The sequence below is a fragment of the Hippopotamus amphibius genome, chromosome 1, assembly GCF_030028045.1.
Source record: "Hippopotamus amphibius kiboko isolate mHipAmp2 chromosome 1, mHipAmp2.hap2, whole genome shotgun sequence".
Lineage (NCBI taxonomy): Eukaryota > Metazoa > Chordata > Mammalia > Artiodactyla > Hippopotamidae > Hippopotamus > Hippopotamus amphibius.
Window position 1 is genome coordinate 14663572 of NC_080186.1, and position 17694 is coordinate 14681265.

The 17694-nt window shown below is 55.8% G+C and overlaps 1 protein-coding gene across 2 annotated transcripts in view; it reads right to left on the reverse strand.

Moving 5' to 3' along the window:
• The window catches only part of CAPZB (capping actin protein of muscle Z-line subunit beta), a 132947-nt gene that overhangs the window by 3932 nt on the left and 111321 nt on the right, over positions 1-17694 (reverse strand). For both annotated transcript variants that reach the window (XM_057698098.1, XM_057698106.1), the window contains exons 5-8: positions 14124-14265; positions 13656-13772; positions 2044-2109; positions 1257-1333 (exon numbers count right to left, since the gene is read on the reverse strand). In XM_057698098.1, the coding sequence (XP_057554081.1) occupies positions 1257-1333; positions 2044-2109; positions 13656-13772; positions 14124-14265 (402 nt within the window). The remainder of the gene's footprint in view (positions 1-1256; positions 1334-2043; positions 2110-13655; positions 13773-14123; positions 14266-17694) is intronic.

The following is a 17694-nucleotide window of genomic DNA, read 5'->3' on the forward strand; positions in this document are numbered from 1 at the left end:
CACCCCGTGGGCTCTCTGCCATTTTCCAGCCATCGCCCAGGGACCCTACAGGTGGGTGGGTGCGTCTGGTGTGCATGGTGCTGGGGCCCCAGGTCAGGAAGCTCTGGGCACAGATGACTTATGAGGCCCCAGGCTCAACAGCTAGAGGAGAGTAATGTGTGTGCGTTTGGGGGCGGGGGGGTGTGTAGAATCAAACCCACCAAGGGCCAAACCACGTTCCCCACGGGCGGGAAGAAATAGAAAAATGACGACTCCAAAGTGGACTCGACTCTTTAAAACTGTGTGAGTGGAAGACTGGAAAACCTGTCTCCTGGACAGATTCACAAAGCAGGGCAGCCCCTGGAGCTGCTTCCCGCCTCTGCTCGCTCCCAGAGGAGAGCTCTGTCCGCAGAGGCCTGTGGGGGACTCGAGGGCTGGAAGCCCAGCAGAGCACCAGCCCCCGGACGCGCGTGGCGCTGTGGGGACGCACAGCCAGCCTCCATCCCGCGCCCTCCCGTCAACAGTCCTGCTCCTGGACAGGCGGGGGGCCACTGAGAGGAGTCCTTGGTGGAAGGTCACACAACTCCAGGTGACAGGGGCTACGTGAGGTCCCGGCCTCCTGACTCCAAGGCCAGTGCTCGCTGCACAGCACCTCCACTGCCCCCAAGGGGCCCTGGCCCCCCGGCCTGCCGCCATGACCCTGAGGACCCCGCGAGCTGACCCCTCAGCCTTCACTTCGGCCAACACTGAAGACTGGGGGCACAAGATGTGTGGGGAGGGGCAGCCGACAGAGCCCTGGGAGGACCCCAGGGTGGCGGGTGCCTCAGCAGAAAAGCGGCAGGCTGGGGGGCCCCCTCTGCTGCCCTGAAGCCCACCCGACCAGCAGCTGGTGGTGCCCCTCGCTCCTGCGCCTTAGGGTCTGACCTGGAGGGACTCTCAGGCCCCGGAGTCGAAGGTGCTATGCAGATTCTTAGGTGGGACTCAGGCTGAAGGACTGAGAGGTGACTCCAGGGACAAGGACACCAATGCTGTTACGGTGAACGGGCCCCAGGAAACAAAGATGGTGGAGGTTGGAACCCACCTCTATTCTGAGTACAAACCCTGTATGCGGGCCTTTCCTTGCAGAATCTGCAATAACAACCCTATAAAGTGGGTACTTCAGCCTTGGTTTACAAAGCTGGAAACTGAGACCCAAGGCCATAGAGCTATTAAGCAGTAACCTAGGATTCAAATCCACATCTTTTTGGTTCCAAAGCCTATGCTTTTGGGTACATTACCTCAGCCCATTGACGATGTCCTTTGTTTTTCCAAAGTAGATCTCATTCAGTGTACTTCTGATTTTATTTTCCATGTCCTGGAAAGGGAGGTCAGTGAGACCGACGGGAACAGGCAGGCGTCCCGACGCCCTCCCTCCTCCCACCCCGCATCCCTGCAGTCCCCGCTGTGACCACAGGGGGGGGACGCAAGACTGCGCCAAAGCCAGCGAGGGCGCCCCACGGCCAAGACCTCGCCTGTGACGTGTGCTCTGAGCGCCTGCCCATCCTCGGCACCCAGGTACCTGTGTCCTATGCTGACCGTTACTGGGAACTGGCCTAACCCCCATCACCAGCCCTCAGCCCTCCCACCGGCTCTGTGCACAATTCTGTGCAGCTGGAGAGCACCCCCTTCTTCCAGGTGGCGTGGGGCGGTGGGGGCCGAGGCAGCCGCAGCTCGAGCTCCTCCAGAGCCCACTGGTGTTCCCGGGATCGGCTTCCTTTCTGAGCTCAAGTCTCTGCTCGCACCCAGTGGACTGGGGGAGACAGGACTTACGGCCTCCTGAACTGCGTCTTCTGGGTGCACGTGTTTAGGGGGATAGTACACGGGGTGTCTCTGGAGCTGAGCCCTGCTCGCGTCCAGATCAGAAGGCTCAGAACACATGAGGCCAGGGCCAACAATGAGAAACGTGCTGCAGCTGCTGTGGAGTTGCAAAGAAGCAGCAAGGGAGGTGGGCGAGCCGGCTGAAGGGCTCTCGGGACGAACGTCCCACGCGGAGGCGGCACACCGGGGCGGCAGGAGGCCACTCACCTCGACCAGGCGCCCGATGTTGGCTATGTGTGGGGAGCAGTCGCTCACGGTTTCATCCTTCTCCATCTGCAAGAGACAGAAATGTTCTTCCAAGTCAGAAGAGAGCCAGGTGAGGGCGGCAGCCTCTGCCGACGGCACAGGGCCTGTTCTCCCTGCGGGCAGGCCTGGGACCAGCGGCAGGGGTTGCAAGGCCACTCTTCCAGTGGGGAAACCCCAGCACAAAACAACTCAAGTTTCAGGCCATAGACAGTCCAGCCAGCAGGAGCCCAGAGTCCCCACGTCCAGGGGAGAGTCTCTTGCTCTGCCCTTGGCGAAGCACACCTCTCCTTCCGCCCCCACAAGCCTGCGGCAGGGAGGGCACAGGCGGCCACGGGTACCAGGCACGCTGGGGCCTGATGTCGCAGGTGAGCCTCCAACGTGCTGTGCTGCTGCTGTGTGTGGCAGCTACGGAGGGAGGGACCGACAACCCCAGTGTCAGACAGATGGGGTGACTTGGCCAAGGTCACACAGGCAGTAACAGCAGAGCCCAGGTCAAAGCCGTGCTTCCTTCCAAGCCTGCATTCCTTGTGCTCTGTGAGGCTGCGAGGCTGGCCACGTGACTGTGGGGAACTTGAACAGGAGAATCTCAATCCAGGTCCCTGGTTATGACGGAGGGGGTTTTAGAGGGGGTGGGACCCAGCGAGTCAGTTCTGGCCCAGTGATCAGTACTCTGAGTATTGAAAGGGAAGGGGGCGCTTCCCTGATGGTGCAGTGGTTAAGAACCCACCTGCCAATGCAGGGCACACAGATTCGATCCCTGGTCCGGGAAGATCCCACATGCTGCGGAGCAACTAAGCCCATGCGCCACAACTACTGAGCCTGCGCTCTAGAGCCCATGAGCCACAACTATTGAGCCCATGTGCCGCAACTACTGAAGCCCATGTGCCTAGGGCCCGGGCTCCACAACAAAAGAGCCCCTGCAATGAGGAGTTGGTGCATGGCCAACTGAAGAGTAGCCCCCGCTCTCTGCAACTACAGAAAGCCCACGCACAGCAACAAAGACCCAACACAGCCAACAGATAAAAATAAATAAATTGATTTAAAGAAAAAGAAGAAAAGAAAGGAAAGGGGGCAGGGAGGGGAGAAGGCACTGATGACCCTGACAGGAGCGCTGAGTCATGACACAGAGCTCTCCCCCCACTTCCTATGTTTAAGGCTTATTTTTATTTCCCTCACGAGATTATACGTTCCTTAAGGGCAGATATATGTACCTGTTTCACACTTGACAGGTGCCTTGCAGAGTGGTAAGTGCATAAATGCTGTTTAAACTGAGCGGAAGCGTAGCTAGTCACCTCTGTGATTGAAATAAAATATGGAAGCTGCGGGAGTTTGGGAGAGAATGGATACATGTATACATATGGCTGAGCTGCTCTGCTGTGCACCTGAAGCTATCACAGCATCGTTAATCGGCTATACTCCAATATATAAGTATTAAAAAAATAAAATACAAAAAAAATCTGGAAGCTGAAATAGACAATTAAGAAACAGGATGAGAAGACAGGAACTGGATCAGGAAGGCTAGAGCTCAAAATGAATTTGGACGAGTGAGAAAAGCAGAGCAAAGGTGGAAGGTTAACGACCTTCAGAACCAGAACAACGGGGCAGATGCTTGGGGTGGGTGGTGGTCTGTTCAGCAGCTAAAGGCCTCTGCTGTGTTGCACCTGTTTTTATTTCTCTTATCCATTAGGGAGACTGATTTTCAGGCTGGGAGAGGTAGAACAGACCCAGTTAAGAGGGAGACAAAGCCACGAGCAGATGGTAGGAGAGAACCAAGATATTTTAAATGATTAAGTTTCAGGACCAGACAAATCTGATTCTGTGACACAGACATCCTTGAAAAGTTACAGCACACTTCAGAGGTGCCAGAACACTGGGGGAGGGCAGAGGCTGACCCCGCTTCCATAGCAGAGGGAAGACTGGAGTGGGAAATTAACCACTCGTTTGACCCTGATCCAGACAACAACTTTTGATGGGACCGTTAAAAACAAAATATCTGCTGGTGCATTTTCAAATCAGATACTCCAGGAGCCAGCACAGGCTTGCTGTGAACACGATCTGCTGCGAGATCTCCAATTTCCTATTGAGATGGACATGCTGGGTTGGAGAACAGAGGCTCCTCTGAGATCACATCACGGTGGCAGGTTCCCACCTAAGATCCTGCGGCTGTGGCTGGACGATGGCGTGCTCCTGTTCCCAGAGTGGCCCCGGGGCATCCCGCCGATTCTCCACCTGGCCCTGGGTCCACCTGTTCATCCAGGGCTTAAGGCACAGCCAAGAGGGTTCATGGGATGCTATCTCCAGCATCAACGGAGGAGGTGACAAGAAGGGTGCCTCCCAGACCTGAGACATGGGTCAGCTGCAGAGCACAGCGCTTCCTGGCAGAGGCCGCCTCACTCCATCCCGTCCTCGTCAGAACCACTTTAAAGCCGAGGAAACTGAAGCTTAAAGGTGCCAGGTACTCTGCCCAGGTGACAGCCCTGTTAGACCCTGACGCCTCTGCTCCCCCTGCCCCAGAGCGCTGCTTACGTTCACCCAGGCAAACGCAAACCCCATACCTTGGCTCAAACGTTAACCTGAGAACAAAATGGGGAACAAGTCCAGTGAAGAGACTTGTGGGTCTGAGGTGATCTCAAGCTTGACAAGAATGACGTGGCTGCTAGGACAGCGTTCACGCAACTGTAGGGACCAAAATGAAGGTACTACGGGTGCCCAGTTCAGGGGCAGCCCATCCACCCCCATCACACAGCCAAGCTGCAGGGCCGAGGCTCCGTCACTCGCTGAGGAAGGCCCCCTCTGTTCTGTCCCAGCCCAGCCACATCTGCAGGGCTGGGTTCAGTCTGGGTTTTCAGAGTCATGGACAAAAGCTGGAGTTCTTCTGCTTCAAAGGTCTGAACATCCTCATCCCAAGAAATGGGAAAGAATGTGGGTATTTCAGGTTGGGAGGGAAAGACTCGGGAGATCCTGGCCATGCTCCGAAGGCCTGCTGTCTGGCAGGGGCGTGTCCAGCCATCCGCCTCACTGCCGAGGGGTGACGGAGATGTCTGCAACAGCATCTGCTCACAGAGCAATGAGCCCTGGGTCCCTGCAGGTGTCTGGGGAGAAATGGGGCGGCCATTTGTCAAGATGCCACAGGAGAGGGATCCGGAGTGGAGTGATGGTCTGGAAACCATGGCTCTGCAAGGCCCCTCCAGGGTCAGGAGCAGAGACGCCTGGTTCTGGCAATGCCGTTCTGCTGAGAACTGGCCAAACGCAAGAGATGGAGTGAGCTGCTAGAATGACCGGCTGCTCTGCCTGCGACACCGGGCCCTGAGCCGCCGCAGGCACTACGGCCAGTGATCCAGCGGAGTCTCAGCCCTCAGAGGCTCCGGGGCCCCCATGTGCCCACCAACCTCAAAGTGAAAGCCACTCCCCACCGTGCCAGGCGTGATGAGCGCCCCACCCTGGGCAGAGCTGTGGCACCTGCAGGACACGCTCAGGGCTGAGGCTCCACAACTGGAACGCGTGCGTGTAGAACGGGGGCTGGGAGGCCCCGTAGGTGCCCCCCGCCCCGCCCCAAGGAAGGACGGCGCCTGCCTACCCATTCTTTTTTTGTTTTTTTTTTTTAAATATTTATTTGTTTGCGTTGGGTCTTAGTTGCGGCAGGCAGGCTCCTTAGTTGTGGCTCATGGGTTTCTTAGTTGCGGCATGCATACGGGATCTAGCTCCCTGACCAGGGATCGAACCCGGACCCTCTGCATTGGGAGGGCAGAGTCTTAACCACTGTGCCACCAGGGAAGTCCCTCGCCTACCCATTCTTACAAAGCATTTCTGGACACCAACATGCTGGCACTGAGTGTTCTCTCCTGCCACGTGGAGGAGGTGCCTGGCCTGATGGCAGCTCAGGGCTGCTCTTCTGGGTGAGGAGAGGTCTGGGGGTCTGTCCCAAATGAATTACGTCCTCCCACAAATCAGTCTCTCCCCCTCTCCAGCTCCACACAGATGGCAGATTCCCTGATTCCAGGCAAACAGTGAGGCTCTGAGCTCAGCGAGGACCCCATTTTAAATGAGCACCAACCACCCAAAGTGAGGCCCAGGACTGATGGCAGTGGGCTCAGGGCCGTCGGGGAAGCAAAGGCACATCAGATATCCCGCCTCTTCAGAATCAAGAGCCATCCTCCAACAAAGGAAAAGGCTAGAACTGCTGGGCACTCAAAGGTAAGAGAAGGTCTGGGCTGGGGGGCCGGGAAGGGTGAGCCTCTCCCAGGAGTAGACCGACTCCCTGGGAGGACACGAGGGGCTGTGAAGCTCAAGGCAGGGAATCAGAACCCAGGGCAAAGGCCCGGCAGGGCCGGGGGGAGGGAAGGAAGAGGGTGGGCTGGGGTGGGGGCAGAGGCCTGGCACGCAGACGTTATTTCCCCGGCCCCCTTGCCCGCACCCCTGCCGGCCCCCTCCACACCTGGGCAGGGTCAGCACGCTGGCAGTGCTGACCTGCCAGAAATAGAACTATTTTTGCAACGCAGATACTATTACATCCTTATAAAAGCGGCTGCCAGAGGAAAACATTTTCATGTGCTGTGGTCACACAGATGTTCCACAAGGTGGTTCCAACTGAGTGTGAAGTCAGAGCCCAGCCCGCTTGTCCCCATCAAGCACCTCCGCTCCTCTCCGTGGCCTGGAGACGCAGAGATCAGGGGCGAGTGTTTAGAAAGCAGGCCGTTTTCCTCAAAAGGGAAAACGTGAGCAGAGTGCCCCGCAGCACTTTCCAGTGAGCAGAGCCTGGAGGGTGGGGCCCTGCAAGAAGCCAGCTCCTGCTCTGAAGGCTCAGGGCGAGGGCCTTCCTTGCCTCTACCTTGCACTGAATGAGCTGATGGACACACTAGGCCCAGAATGCGCCCGGCTCAACGGCAGGTCCCTTCCCAGGACCCTCCCTGGCCTGGCTCCTGGGCAGCAGCCAGCGGCATCCTCCTGGTTACTGGGCTGTGCTCCAGGTCAGAGCAGGGCTGGAGGCCAGGACGGAACATGCTGTCAAGCCAGAAGACAGTGGTCAGACAGCCTCTCAAGGAAGGTCTGGTTTGCCTGGTTTAGGAAAAATTTAACTGACCCTAAAACTGTATACATTCTAGAAGATGGAAAAGTCTCTGCTTGCATGATACATGGTAGCAGCAGTAACAGCTATTATTTATTGGGCATAACCCATGCGTCAAAATGTTTATTTCTGCCCTACAACACTCCTTCTAAATGGGCATTATTAGCTCGATGGTGAAAATGCTGAATTTCAGAGAAGGGAAGTGGTTTGTCCAGGTCACACAGCTGAAAAGAGACTGGGCTAGGATCTGAACCAAGGTCTGGATGATTCCAAGACCTGTTTTCTTCCAGGAGACTTCTCCGTTTGCTCAACTTCATCCACGTTCTTTACCGGAAAAAAAAATCAAGGACAAACCACAGTCTAGGGCTCAAAAATTCCGAGCAGTTTCATCCCTGCCTCACCCGCCTCTCTTCCCCAACCCTCCCTCGGTGTCTGCTCTGCTCCCCTCCTGACCAACCTTCCCAGCAGGGGACAGGCACAGGGAAGTGGCCTCATGCCAGCTTTCCCTCTCTGCCAGGCTGGGCCATTCCACCCCAGGTCACCCGATGTAAACCAAAGCATCCCTGAAGCCACACTGCTGAAGCCTCTCTGCCCCTGAACCCAGGAACCGCAGGGAACAAGGGAGTAGCCGCAGCTGTAGCTGAGCCTCCCCGGCGAGAAGCCCTCCCTGAACCACCCGAGTTTGGCCCGGACCCCTTTGTTCCCCACATCTGGAGGGAAGGCCACGGGCCTCTTCCCCCTGCTCAAACATGCCGCCCTGCCGAACTGCCAAGCGCGAGTCAAAGAGGATTTCCCTGCCTGGACACGTGAGCAGGTGCCTCTGCTGGAGTCTCACTGCTTGAAGATACATCACGACGAGCCTTGGTGCCAAGTGGCTGGGGTGGGGGGAAGAGCTCTCCTTGCGAGTGACCGGCCTAATCTCCATGCCCCACGAGACATTCCACCTTTGTTTCTAAATATTTAAAATTTGAAAAAAATATCACATGAACATCTGCAGGGCCTGGCCCCGGACTGGAAACCTTGGATCTCTTTCCAGAGATTCACAGTCCTGCCTCTTTCCCACGTCTCCAGCTGTCACACAGAAGTGACCCCTCAGTGCAACTTCCTTTTCAGCATGTTGGTACTTGGCCCGCAACATTTTTTCACTCGCTCGCAGCCTTCCTGCCTTCCCGCTGGGGCCCAGGTGGCAGCTTCCACCCTCCTCCCCTCAAGGACTGGCCGTGATGAACCTCTGTGAAGACCTCCCTCATCCTGCCTCCTGTGGCCCCATGGCTACAGGGATTTGCCAAAACACTTTATTTGCTTCGTCTTCCAGGGAAGTCCCTAAGAGACATCTTTTGGTGGGGGCGGGGGAACAAAAGGCCAGAGTGGAGAGGGGTGAGGGCGCCTTGGCCTGAGCCCCTGGGGCATCTCCACAGCCAGGGGTCACAACCAGGTGTGAAATCCGGCTCCAGTACATGTACCAACAGCTGAAAGCAAGTCAGTGAGGGCTGCTCAAAAAAAGGCGCAGATGGAGGCAAAGCCTGGGGGCGCCAGGGAAGGGGACCCGGGGATAAATCCTGCCAAGCCCAAGCCACAGCCCTTACCAAGACAGGCACAGGAAGCAGGAAAGTGGGGGAACCCTGGGGGACACGCCAGGGAAGGGTGGCCCAGGCCTGTGTGGCTGCGGGGTGGCCGGTGTGAGGTGGATGGAAACAGGAGAGCTGGGAGCCCTCGGCCTGGCTGGGTGCTCCTGACCGCTGGCCAGGATGGCTGCCGGGGTCGGGGCCGGCACGGAGGGCCTGGTGAGATGGCCCCTTCCCTCCTGACACATGTGGGGAGGGTGTGAGTGAGCACGGGGCTGCAACGAGGCCTGGGTCACTGCGAGTACTGCTTAATGGAGGAACTCAAGTGAGGAAGACCCATCTGAGCCCCTCGCTCACAGCCTGGGGGTCACCCCAAGGCGTCTCCAACCCGTCCCTCCTCTACTCCTCCCGCCTCTGCCCTTCCTCGTTATTTCCTGCCTTGAGGCTCCTTCACTGACCGCCAGCTGGCAGAGCCACATCTTGAAGACACAAATGTGATCAGATCAGTCAACTACTTAAAAATCTTGAAACCCTCCTCACTACCTTGGGTGGTGAAGGCATCTCATACGGTCAACTGGGTTCCTGAAAGAGGCACCCACAGGGCGGCACTGCTGAGCACACTCCGGGACTCCGTGGCTCTGGCCCCACTCGCGGCGCCTGCTTCTGGGGCCGCTGGTCCACTGCCACTGCCCACGCTGGCTGCTCGAGGGGCTGCCGACGGAACGTCCCCGGGCACCCAAGGGGTAGTGTCCTGTCTACACTGAGCCCAACTGCTCGATGGGTTTCTGTGCAAATGCTTACTGAGCATCTCCTGAATGCCAGACACAGGGGACAGATAAAGACCAAAGAATGCAGTGTGGCAGAAGACAGCCTCCTCTTTTTTCCAGGCAGACAGATCTGGGTTCACAGCCTGGCCCTGCCTGCTACTTAGGTAGGTCACCCTGGGCAAACTGCTTAATGGCCTGAACCTCAGTCTCCTCACCCGCTAAGCGGGAGCAATACTAACTCCATGCTGCTGGCGACCCCACCAGCGGAGACAGCCCGCACGCCACACGTGTTCACCCTTCCTCACCCGCTCACTCAGCTTTCCCGGAACCCCTGCACCTCCCACCCAAGAGAGCCGGAGACGTTTTCCCAAGGCTCACCTGGGACAAACAGCTAAACCCACAGCCCTCATTTCCCCTGTTTGCGCAGAAGCTACGCATCATTAACGTAGATTTGTCACCCTCATGGCTTCCCTGCCCCTCCTTCTGCAGTTACTTACACTGGAAGCCAGCCCCAGCTTTAATGCACCTCAGATGAGTTATGTGACCGGCCGCGAGGATGATGACAGAAGCATGAATTTCCTCACAAAAGCCCAAGAGCACAGGCAATCCAAACAGGCCGGCGCCCGGCCCGGCGCAGCGCGGAGGACAGCCACTCATCAGGCCTGCGCTTGGCTTGGCAGCAGGCGCTGCTCACGGCAGGCCGGAACCAGATCCTGGCCATGGGCTGACAGCTCTGATTTAAACGCTTAGGAAGCCTGAGGATTAAATATTTGTCCAGGTCACTGTAAACTGGATGGAATTATAAACAGTTTGGAGCCGTAAGTGATGCAGGAAACAGCCTCCGGATACGGACTTAGGATTTTCCACCCCCCCCCCCCCCAGGTGGCAGGGTGTGGGGGAGGCCAGCGATGGGGGAGGCCAGCGATGGGGGAGCCAGCTGCCTGGGGGTTTGGCCGCCCCTCCCTGGTCAGTGGTTCCTAGGATGGGCTCCATCCAGTGAGCACCAGCCTCGCTCCTGGGATGGTGGGGGACAGCCCTGCCCAGAGGCCGGACAAGGGGACCCCCAAGATCCCTTGCGGCTCCAGGCCCTGTGACACGGCAGAGGTGGTGCAGCTTCTGCACGGAGAGTCTGAGGCCCAGGCACCTGCCCTGCACTTCTGCTGTTCAAGGGTACGCAGATGCCTCTCGGACTGGAATACAAATGCACTTAAACGAGCTACTAAGTTTATCCTTTCTGCCACATGTTTAAAATCAATGGTTACTGAAAGTATAATTATTATCTTACTGAAAAAACCACTGTGATGCTAAAAGCCATCGTCATAAAGTCAGGCTCTCCTAGGATGAGGGTGGGAACAGTCATCTCTGCCGAGGAAGGCTTCCCCCGAGGCTGTGATTTTACACTAAAGCACCCCTGCCCTGCACTGACACAGGGGTAAGACCTTCCCTTGGGATGGGGCTGTTAAGGGTCCTAAACAGGGACTCCTAAACAAGGGTCTTAAACCTGCGTAGAAGCTGAAAGCATGTGAAGTAGAAGTCAGGACAGGTCTGCTCCGGGGGAGGTGGCAACCTTCCAGTCCAAGCTCCCAGTGCACCTCAGACACACCAGGAGGGGACACCTTGGAGATGGGCTGCTCGTGACACCTTAGCCAAAGGTGGGCAAGAGAAAGGAACACAGCAGCTGTGATACTGTGATTTATAAGAAATACATGTTTGGTCATTAGGATGACCAAAATACATTTCTCATGTACATCTGGTCTGTATCCGGTTCCTCACTCACAGCTTCCACACCCTTGGAATTTCCTGAGCGACTGATAAGAGCAACGGGAGCATCTTTCATGATGTCTGGTCTCCTGTCCTCAGTTCCTGAAGTCAATCGCTTCAGGGCCACAAAGGTGAAAGGGGTGTCTGGTCACTCACGACAAGCCCCTTTCCACCACAACTGGGTTTATGTTAACGAGGTGACTTTTGGAAGGCACCTGAGGATGAGGGCTGGTTACCAGGGGAACCAACCACAAATAGAGGGGTGGACCTTTCAGTCCCACCCCTGATTTCCAGGCAGGGGAGAAGGCCTGGAGGTTGAATCAATCACCAACGGCCAATGAGTTAATCAATCATGCCCGTGTAATGAAGCCTCCATAAAACCCGACAAAAATGGGGATTCAGAGAGCTTCCAGGTGCCACCATGCCGGGCCCCAAAACTCCACGAGGAGAGACGCTCGTTTGAGGCCTCACCCTGTGGCTCTCTTCACCTGGCCGTTGTCTTCCATGGTGTGGGTGCCGGTCCCTCCTGGACTCGGCTCTGAGCAGGAAGGTGCCCTCCAGCTGCAGAGCAGAGGCGCCCAGAGAGCCCTCCTGCCTCGCCGGGCTGTGCAGGACCACAGAGACAGGAAACAGAGCCAAGCAACGCCTCTCACCACATCAAAGGACCCTGAGTTGCAGAGACGTGCTGAGCCCTGAGGGTGAGGTGAGAAGCCACAGCCAAGCCTGCAGTCACCTGGTCCTAGCACGGCAGGGAGCCGGCCAGGAAATGGCAGACGGTGTTCAACCACAGGTAGCTCAAACGGCATCTATCCCTGCTCAGGCGGCGGATTCAAGCTGAACAAGCTCACCCTGAAGACCAATGCCCAGAAAGACGGTTATCAGACTGATGCCTCCCTCTATGGAAGTCTTTGATAGCCACGCTAGAGAGCTCTAAACCTGGCCTTGTATATGAATACAGAGTCATCTTAGTTCATGTGCAAGGAAAAGAGCCGGGAGGAACAGCTAACAGCTTTCGGGTGACCGAAACGGAGACTCAACATGTCTGTCATGGGCAGAACAGACAAAAACCAAAACTTGAGTTCACATGTGAAACCTCATTCTGAGAAAGATCCGCTGCACAAGAACAGGATGGGAAATCCCTGGACCGTCGATAGTTCAAGGGAAAAGCGATGGGGGTGGGGGTGCCAGCGGGTGGCCACCGAGTCCCTGCACACCTGTGAGGTGCCAGCAAAGCAGCACGGGCCCGTTCTGGGGAATAGGTTCTCTCCCGGATGCCTCTTTTTATGGAGGCTGATGTAAAAGAAATGGGCTGTCTTCCAAGGCAGCGAGCTCCCTGGTCCTACCCGAGAAGGGCAGCCAACGTCAAGACCCTGTGACTCAAGCAGTCTCTGGAGTGGTTTAACCAGACATACTCATTTTTTCTGTATGAGATGAAGGAATATTCTGAGTTTTGCAAAGTGCCCTGCTAGGGTGCACAGGGGCAGATGCGGCTGACGACCAGCCCGCCACCCCCCTCATCCCTGGAGCACTGCCGCGGGGGCCAGAGCTGAGCAGAGAGCAGGCATGCAGTACCGTGTACCTGCACAGGGAGGCCGGTAAACGCACTTGGAGGCTTAAGTAGGCACCCCCCTTTTTTGGATCCCTGTTTTATTTCAGCCCTTTCTCTCCTTCTGGGGACCCTGGCTACCATCCCCCAGCAGCCTGCCGCCAAGCCCCGAGGCTGACCCTCTTGTTCCATCACTCCTCACTGCCCACCTCCAGCCCCCAAGATCATGGCCATCAGTTCTCTTTGCAGAAAGCACCTCTCCAGTGTCCAGTGTCTGCCGCCCGTCCATACCCACCCCTCTTCCAACTGTGAAAAGCTGCCCGCTTTCACTCCAAGAAATCGACACCCCTGTTCATCTGCTCCACCACAGGTAGTCACATGACCCTAGCCTGAGGAAGTGATTCTGTGAGGGACAAGTAACCCGACCCAGTAGGGAGACATTCCTGGGGTTACGGCAGACTTGCTCTGAGAGAGAGGCTCTCCCCCAGGACGGCCAGAGGCCGCCAGGGGCCCGCACGTGGAGAGTCAGAGTCCTGCCCACGTCATTCATGTCTTATACCCAGCCGGGCTGAACGATGTCTAAACTTCACAACTATGTGAGCTGACTCGTTTCCATTTTCACTTAAGTCAGTTAGTTTTACTTCTGTCACCCGCAACCAAGATCCCCCCATACATCATCTAACTCACAACTGAGAAATTAATCCATTCTATGTTACCAGAAGCACATCCTAAACATCACAGGAGCATCTCAGTGTAAATATCTTGACCCAACATAAAGCCACCTGTGACCGAATCTCAGGCCCGTGGGGAGATCATGTCAGGCCCAGAGGCTGCCCCAGGACCCCCTGTGGGGGCAGCGACCACCCTACCTGTCTGGTGAGGCTGCCTCCGAGGTTCATGGTGCCGGAGCCAGATTTGTTGGTTTGCAGCCACAGCATCACCGTGGAGGTCAGCTTGTAATGGGCAGTGCGCCCACTGGACTTCTCCTGCAGGGCGAGACAGAGATCAGAACCTTGGGCGCAACCCTGAGCTGAGCAGAGCCCGAAGCGGCCCCTGAATTCAGGTCATTCTAACACGTCCCTTCCTGAGACATCACCACGACATGACCATATAAAATCCCAAGTGGTTTTCAAAGGGGCCGAATCCACGGTCATGTGTGTCCAAGTTCTTTGGGGACCTTTTTCATCAGTGACTCCTGCACTCCTGACTTATCTCTACCCATGTTGCCGTGGGCACATTCAGGGATCAGCAGGGTTTATACGTCACAACATCCTCCCATCAAGAAGCATCGGCTAGGGAACAGGCTGTGGGCCGCCAGCTGCGGGGGGGAGCTGTACCTGCACTTCCACCACGTGGATGGAGTCCCAGCAGCCTTTGATTTTCTTTGATCCATCGCCAGCCTTCTTTATGAGGATCACGCCAGCAAAACCATGATCCAGATCCCAGAGGTAGACAGAGGAGACGCCGCCTTCAAAATACCTGCAGGAAACAGGCCCACGTGTCCATTAGATGTTTAGTCCGTCAAATTACAGATCATCATCCCAGGTCCCGGGGGTGGTCATCTGGCGAAGATTCATCTAACTGTCTGTCTGGGATTAAGGACCCTCCCTACGGTGGTTCCAGGGTTGATTCCTGCATGTGTCCTGCTCATTCACTGGTCAGGGGAGGGGATGCAGCATCTTTGGGGCGGGGGGGGGGTCACAGAAAGAACATGGAATTAGGAGTCCTAAAGATGAATTTGAGTTTGAGCTGCCCCTTCCTCTAGCTTTGCGGCCTTTGGCAAGCTGACTCCACTTCTCCGGGCTTCACAGTCCTTCCAGACGAAGGGTCCAGCAAAGTGTGTGACATACAACAGACCCTCAGTGCAGGTCATTACTACTGAGTAATCATTATTGTCTGGTATTCGTATCTTTTGGGATGGCTACCTTACAGGTGAAAAAGAGGAAAAAAACAGAGTAACCACGGTCCAGACTGCTCCCACTACGAGCAGACAGGGCTCTGCTCCCCCTGAACAGCTCCAGGGCTTCTGCAGGTCTTTCAGAGCAACCTGCCGCAACACTGCAGTCTGAAACAAAGGGCTAAGGTTGGGACCGAGCTTCCTCGCCAGGTCTGAGGCAATACTGAAAAATTCCTAATTCAGATCAAATGCAAGAGGGAAAGGAAAGGCCAGAGGAGCCAAGGAAATCAGGCAAGGATCCCAAATTCAAGGGCGCCAAGGCAGCGGCTGTGTGTACAGGTCCGAGGAGCTCAGAAAGCAAAGGTGGACCATCAGCTGTCGAGCAGCACCTGGAATTCTGCTGACAACCAACTGCGACTCTGGAAAGATCTCGTCTCTGGGGGCTAGCACATCCTTTACCAGAAAGTCTGTGGCCTCTCTGACCCCAATTAACCCCACGTCAACGGTGCGGCAGGCACACTCTGGGACTCTCCAGGAGGGCCAGTGCCGCAGCCTCGGATGTGAGCAGCAGGCGGGCACCACGATGCACGGGGCCCCACCCCTGCCCTGCCAGTCACCTGTTACGTCAAGCACTTATCCGCCCAACGACTACTTATCAAGAGCTACCAGCTGTGAGAACTGGGCCTTAGTTTCTTTATAAATCAGGGACAGTATCTACGTTATAGGACTACTGAGAGACAAAAACAATATAGGGAAGTAGATACTTGACCAAAGATTATCATTTTTTCCCCCAAAGCGTATTTTTTATTGTGGTAAAATATATATAACATAAAATTGACCATTTTAGCCTTTTTTAGGTTTACAGGTCAGTGGCATTAAGTACATTCAGATTGTTGTGGAACCATCACCACCACCCATCTCCAGAACTTTTTCATCTTCCCAAATTGAAACTCTGTAGCCATTCAACCATTACTCCCCCTGCTCCCCCAACCCCCTGGCAACCATCATTCTATTTTCTGTCTATCAATTCAGCCACTCTAGAAAACATAAGTTTCTAGCGTTTGTTTCCAATATTTATCCTAGAAAACTCATAGTTTCTATCGTTATCATTTTTTTAAAATTTATTTTGGCTGCGCTGGGTCTTTGTTGCGGCGCACGGGTTCTAGAGCATGCAGGCTCAGTAGCTGCAGCACACGGCTTAGTTACAGTATGTGGGCTCGAACCCAGCTCCCTTGAATTGGGAGCACGGAGTCTTAACCACTGGACCACCAGGGAAGTCCCAAAGATTATTATTTTAATAACAAAAACAAGTACCAAAAATGAGCATGTATGTGAATCATACCTCGATAGCACTGTTATATAATAAAAAATAGAGGACTTCCTAGGTGGTGCAGTGGGTAAGAATCCTCCTGCCAATGCAGGGGACATGGGTTCGATCCCTGCCCCAGGAAGATACCACATGCTGCGGAGCAACTAAGCCCGTGCACCACAACTATTGAGCCTGCGCTCTAGAGCCCATGAGCCACAACTATTGAGCCCATGTGCCGCAACTACTGAAGCCCACGCACGTAGAGCCCATGCTCTGCAACAAGACAGGCCATCGCAATAAGAAGCCCGCACACCACAACGAAGAGTAGCCCCCACTCGCCACAACTGGAGAAAGCCCGTGTGCAGCAACAAAGACCCAACACAGCCAATAAAATAAATAGATTAATTAATTTAAAAAATATATATACACGGTAAATGTTAATATTTAGAGAATGTATGTGATGGGCATACAAGAATTCTTTGTATTCTTTTTTGGGTAATTTTACGCTAAATCTGAAACTCTTTCAAACTAAAAAGGTTTTGTACAAAAGCCAGTATGTGATATACACCAGGGTGTAACCAAGAGACAATCAGACAGAAGAGGTGGTCCCTCCTCACACTGGTGAGCTGCAAGGCCTGATGGCTGCTTTGTTCTCTGGCTCTGACCCACCGCAGGCCCCCTGGGGGTCCACACCTCCTCAAGCCCTCCTGCCGGGATTCCTCAGGCAGACTGTCCCCACCCTCCATCCAGTGCTACCCCCTGTGACTGAGCTGTCAAGTGAAATTCACAGCCGTCTCCCCTGGCAAGTCGGCCCCAGAAGGCAGGTGACGGCAGGAGGCTGTAGGAGGTGGCAGTCCCGGGGCTGAATGTCCCTCAAAAGGTTGAGGGTGGGGAGGATGCTGGCTCCAGACCAGGGCTGTACAGTATAGAACTGCAAGGGGAAAGCTCGGGAGAATGAGGAGACCCAGCTGTGGGGCCCAGGCGACCTCTGGAAAACTGGCCAATGCTGGACACTCGGCGACCCCACTCAGGAAGGCTCTTTCTCTTGTCCTAAATCTCTCGGCAAACCCCAGGCAGGTAAGTGTTTTGGCCTAGAGCCCGAGGCCCCCCGCCCTCCATAGGGCCACCCTGACCTGGGTGGGTGGGAGCTGGGCACACTCCGGGACCATCCTGGAAAGTCGCTGGGACATGCGGGGACGCATCGGTCACCTTGGGACCAGAGCCCTCGCTCAGGTGAGCGGGTGGCATGGGCTGTGGGGGCCCTTCCCGCTTGCTCTCCTGCGTTTTGGTCTCTACCCCCGCCCCCCACAATTCACTGCTGCGGGAAGGGCGGCCCACGGCAGACCTGCCCACTGTCCCGTTCCTGTCGGCGACAGCTGGCTGGGTTCCATCGCATGGTTGTTCCTTTTCGTCTGCTTGTCGGGAGAGCAGTCCCACATCAAAAGGGAAAAAACAACAACTTTTAAAAATGTGGCTTTTCTTGTGCTGGCAGAAAGGGTGGGCCGCTAATTCCTTCTTTCCGCTGGCCAGCCTGGAGTGAAGGCGCGAGGCCCAGCGGGCGTGTTCATCCTTCCGCAGCCCACGGCCTCAGGCGCCTTCCAGACCAGAGTGTTGTTCTTGTCTCTGTGCTGGGACTCGGGGAGGGGGAGGGCAGGTCAGGCTGCCCTGGGAGGGAACCAGCAGAGGGCCCGGTGGCCTGAAA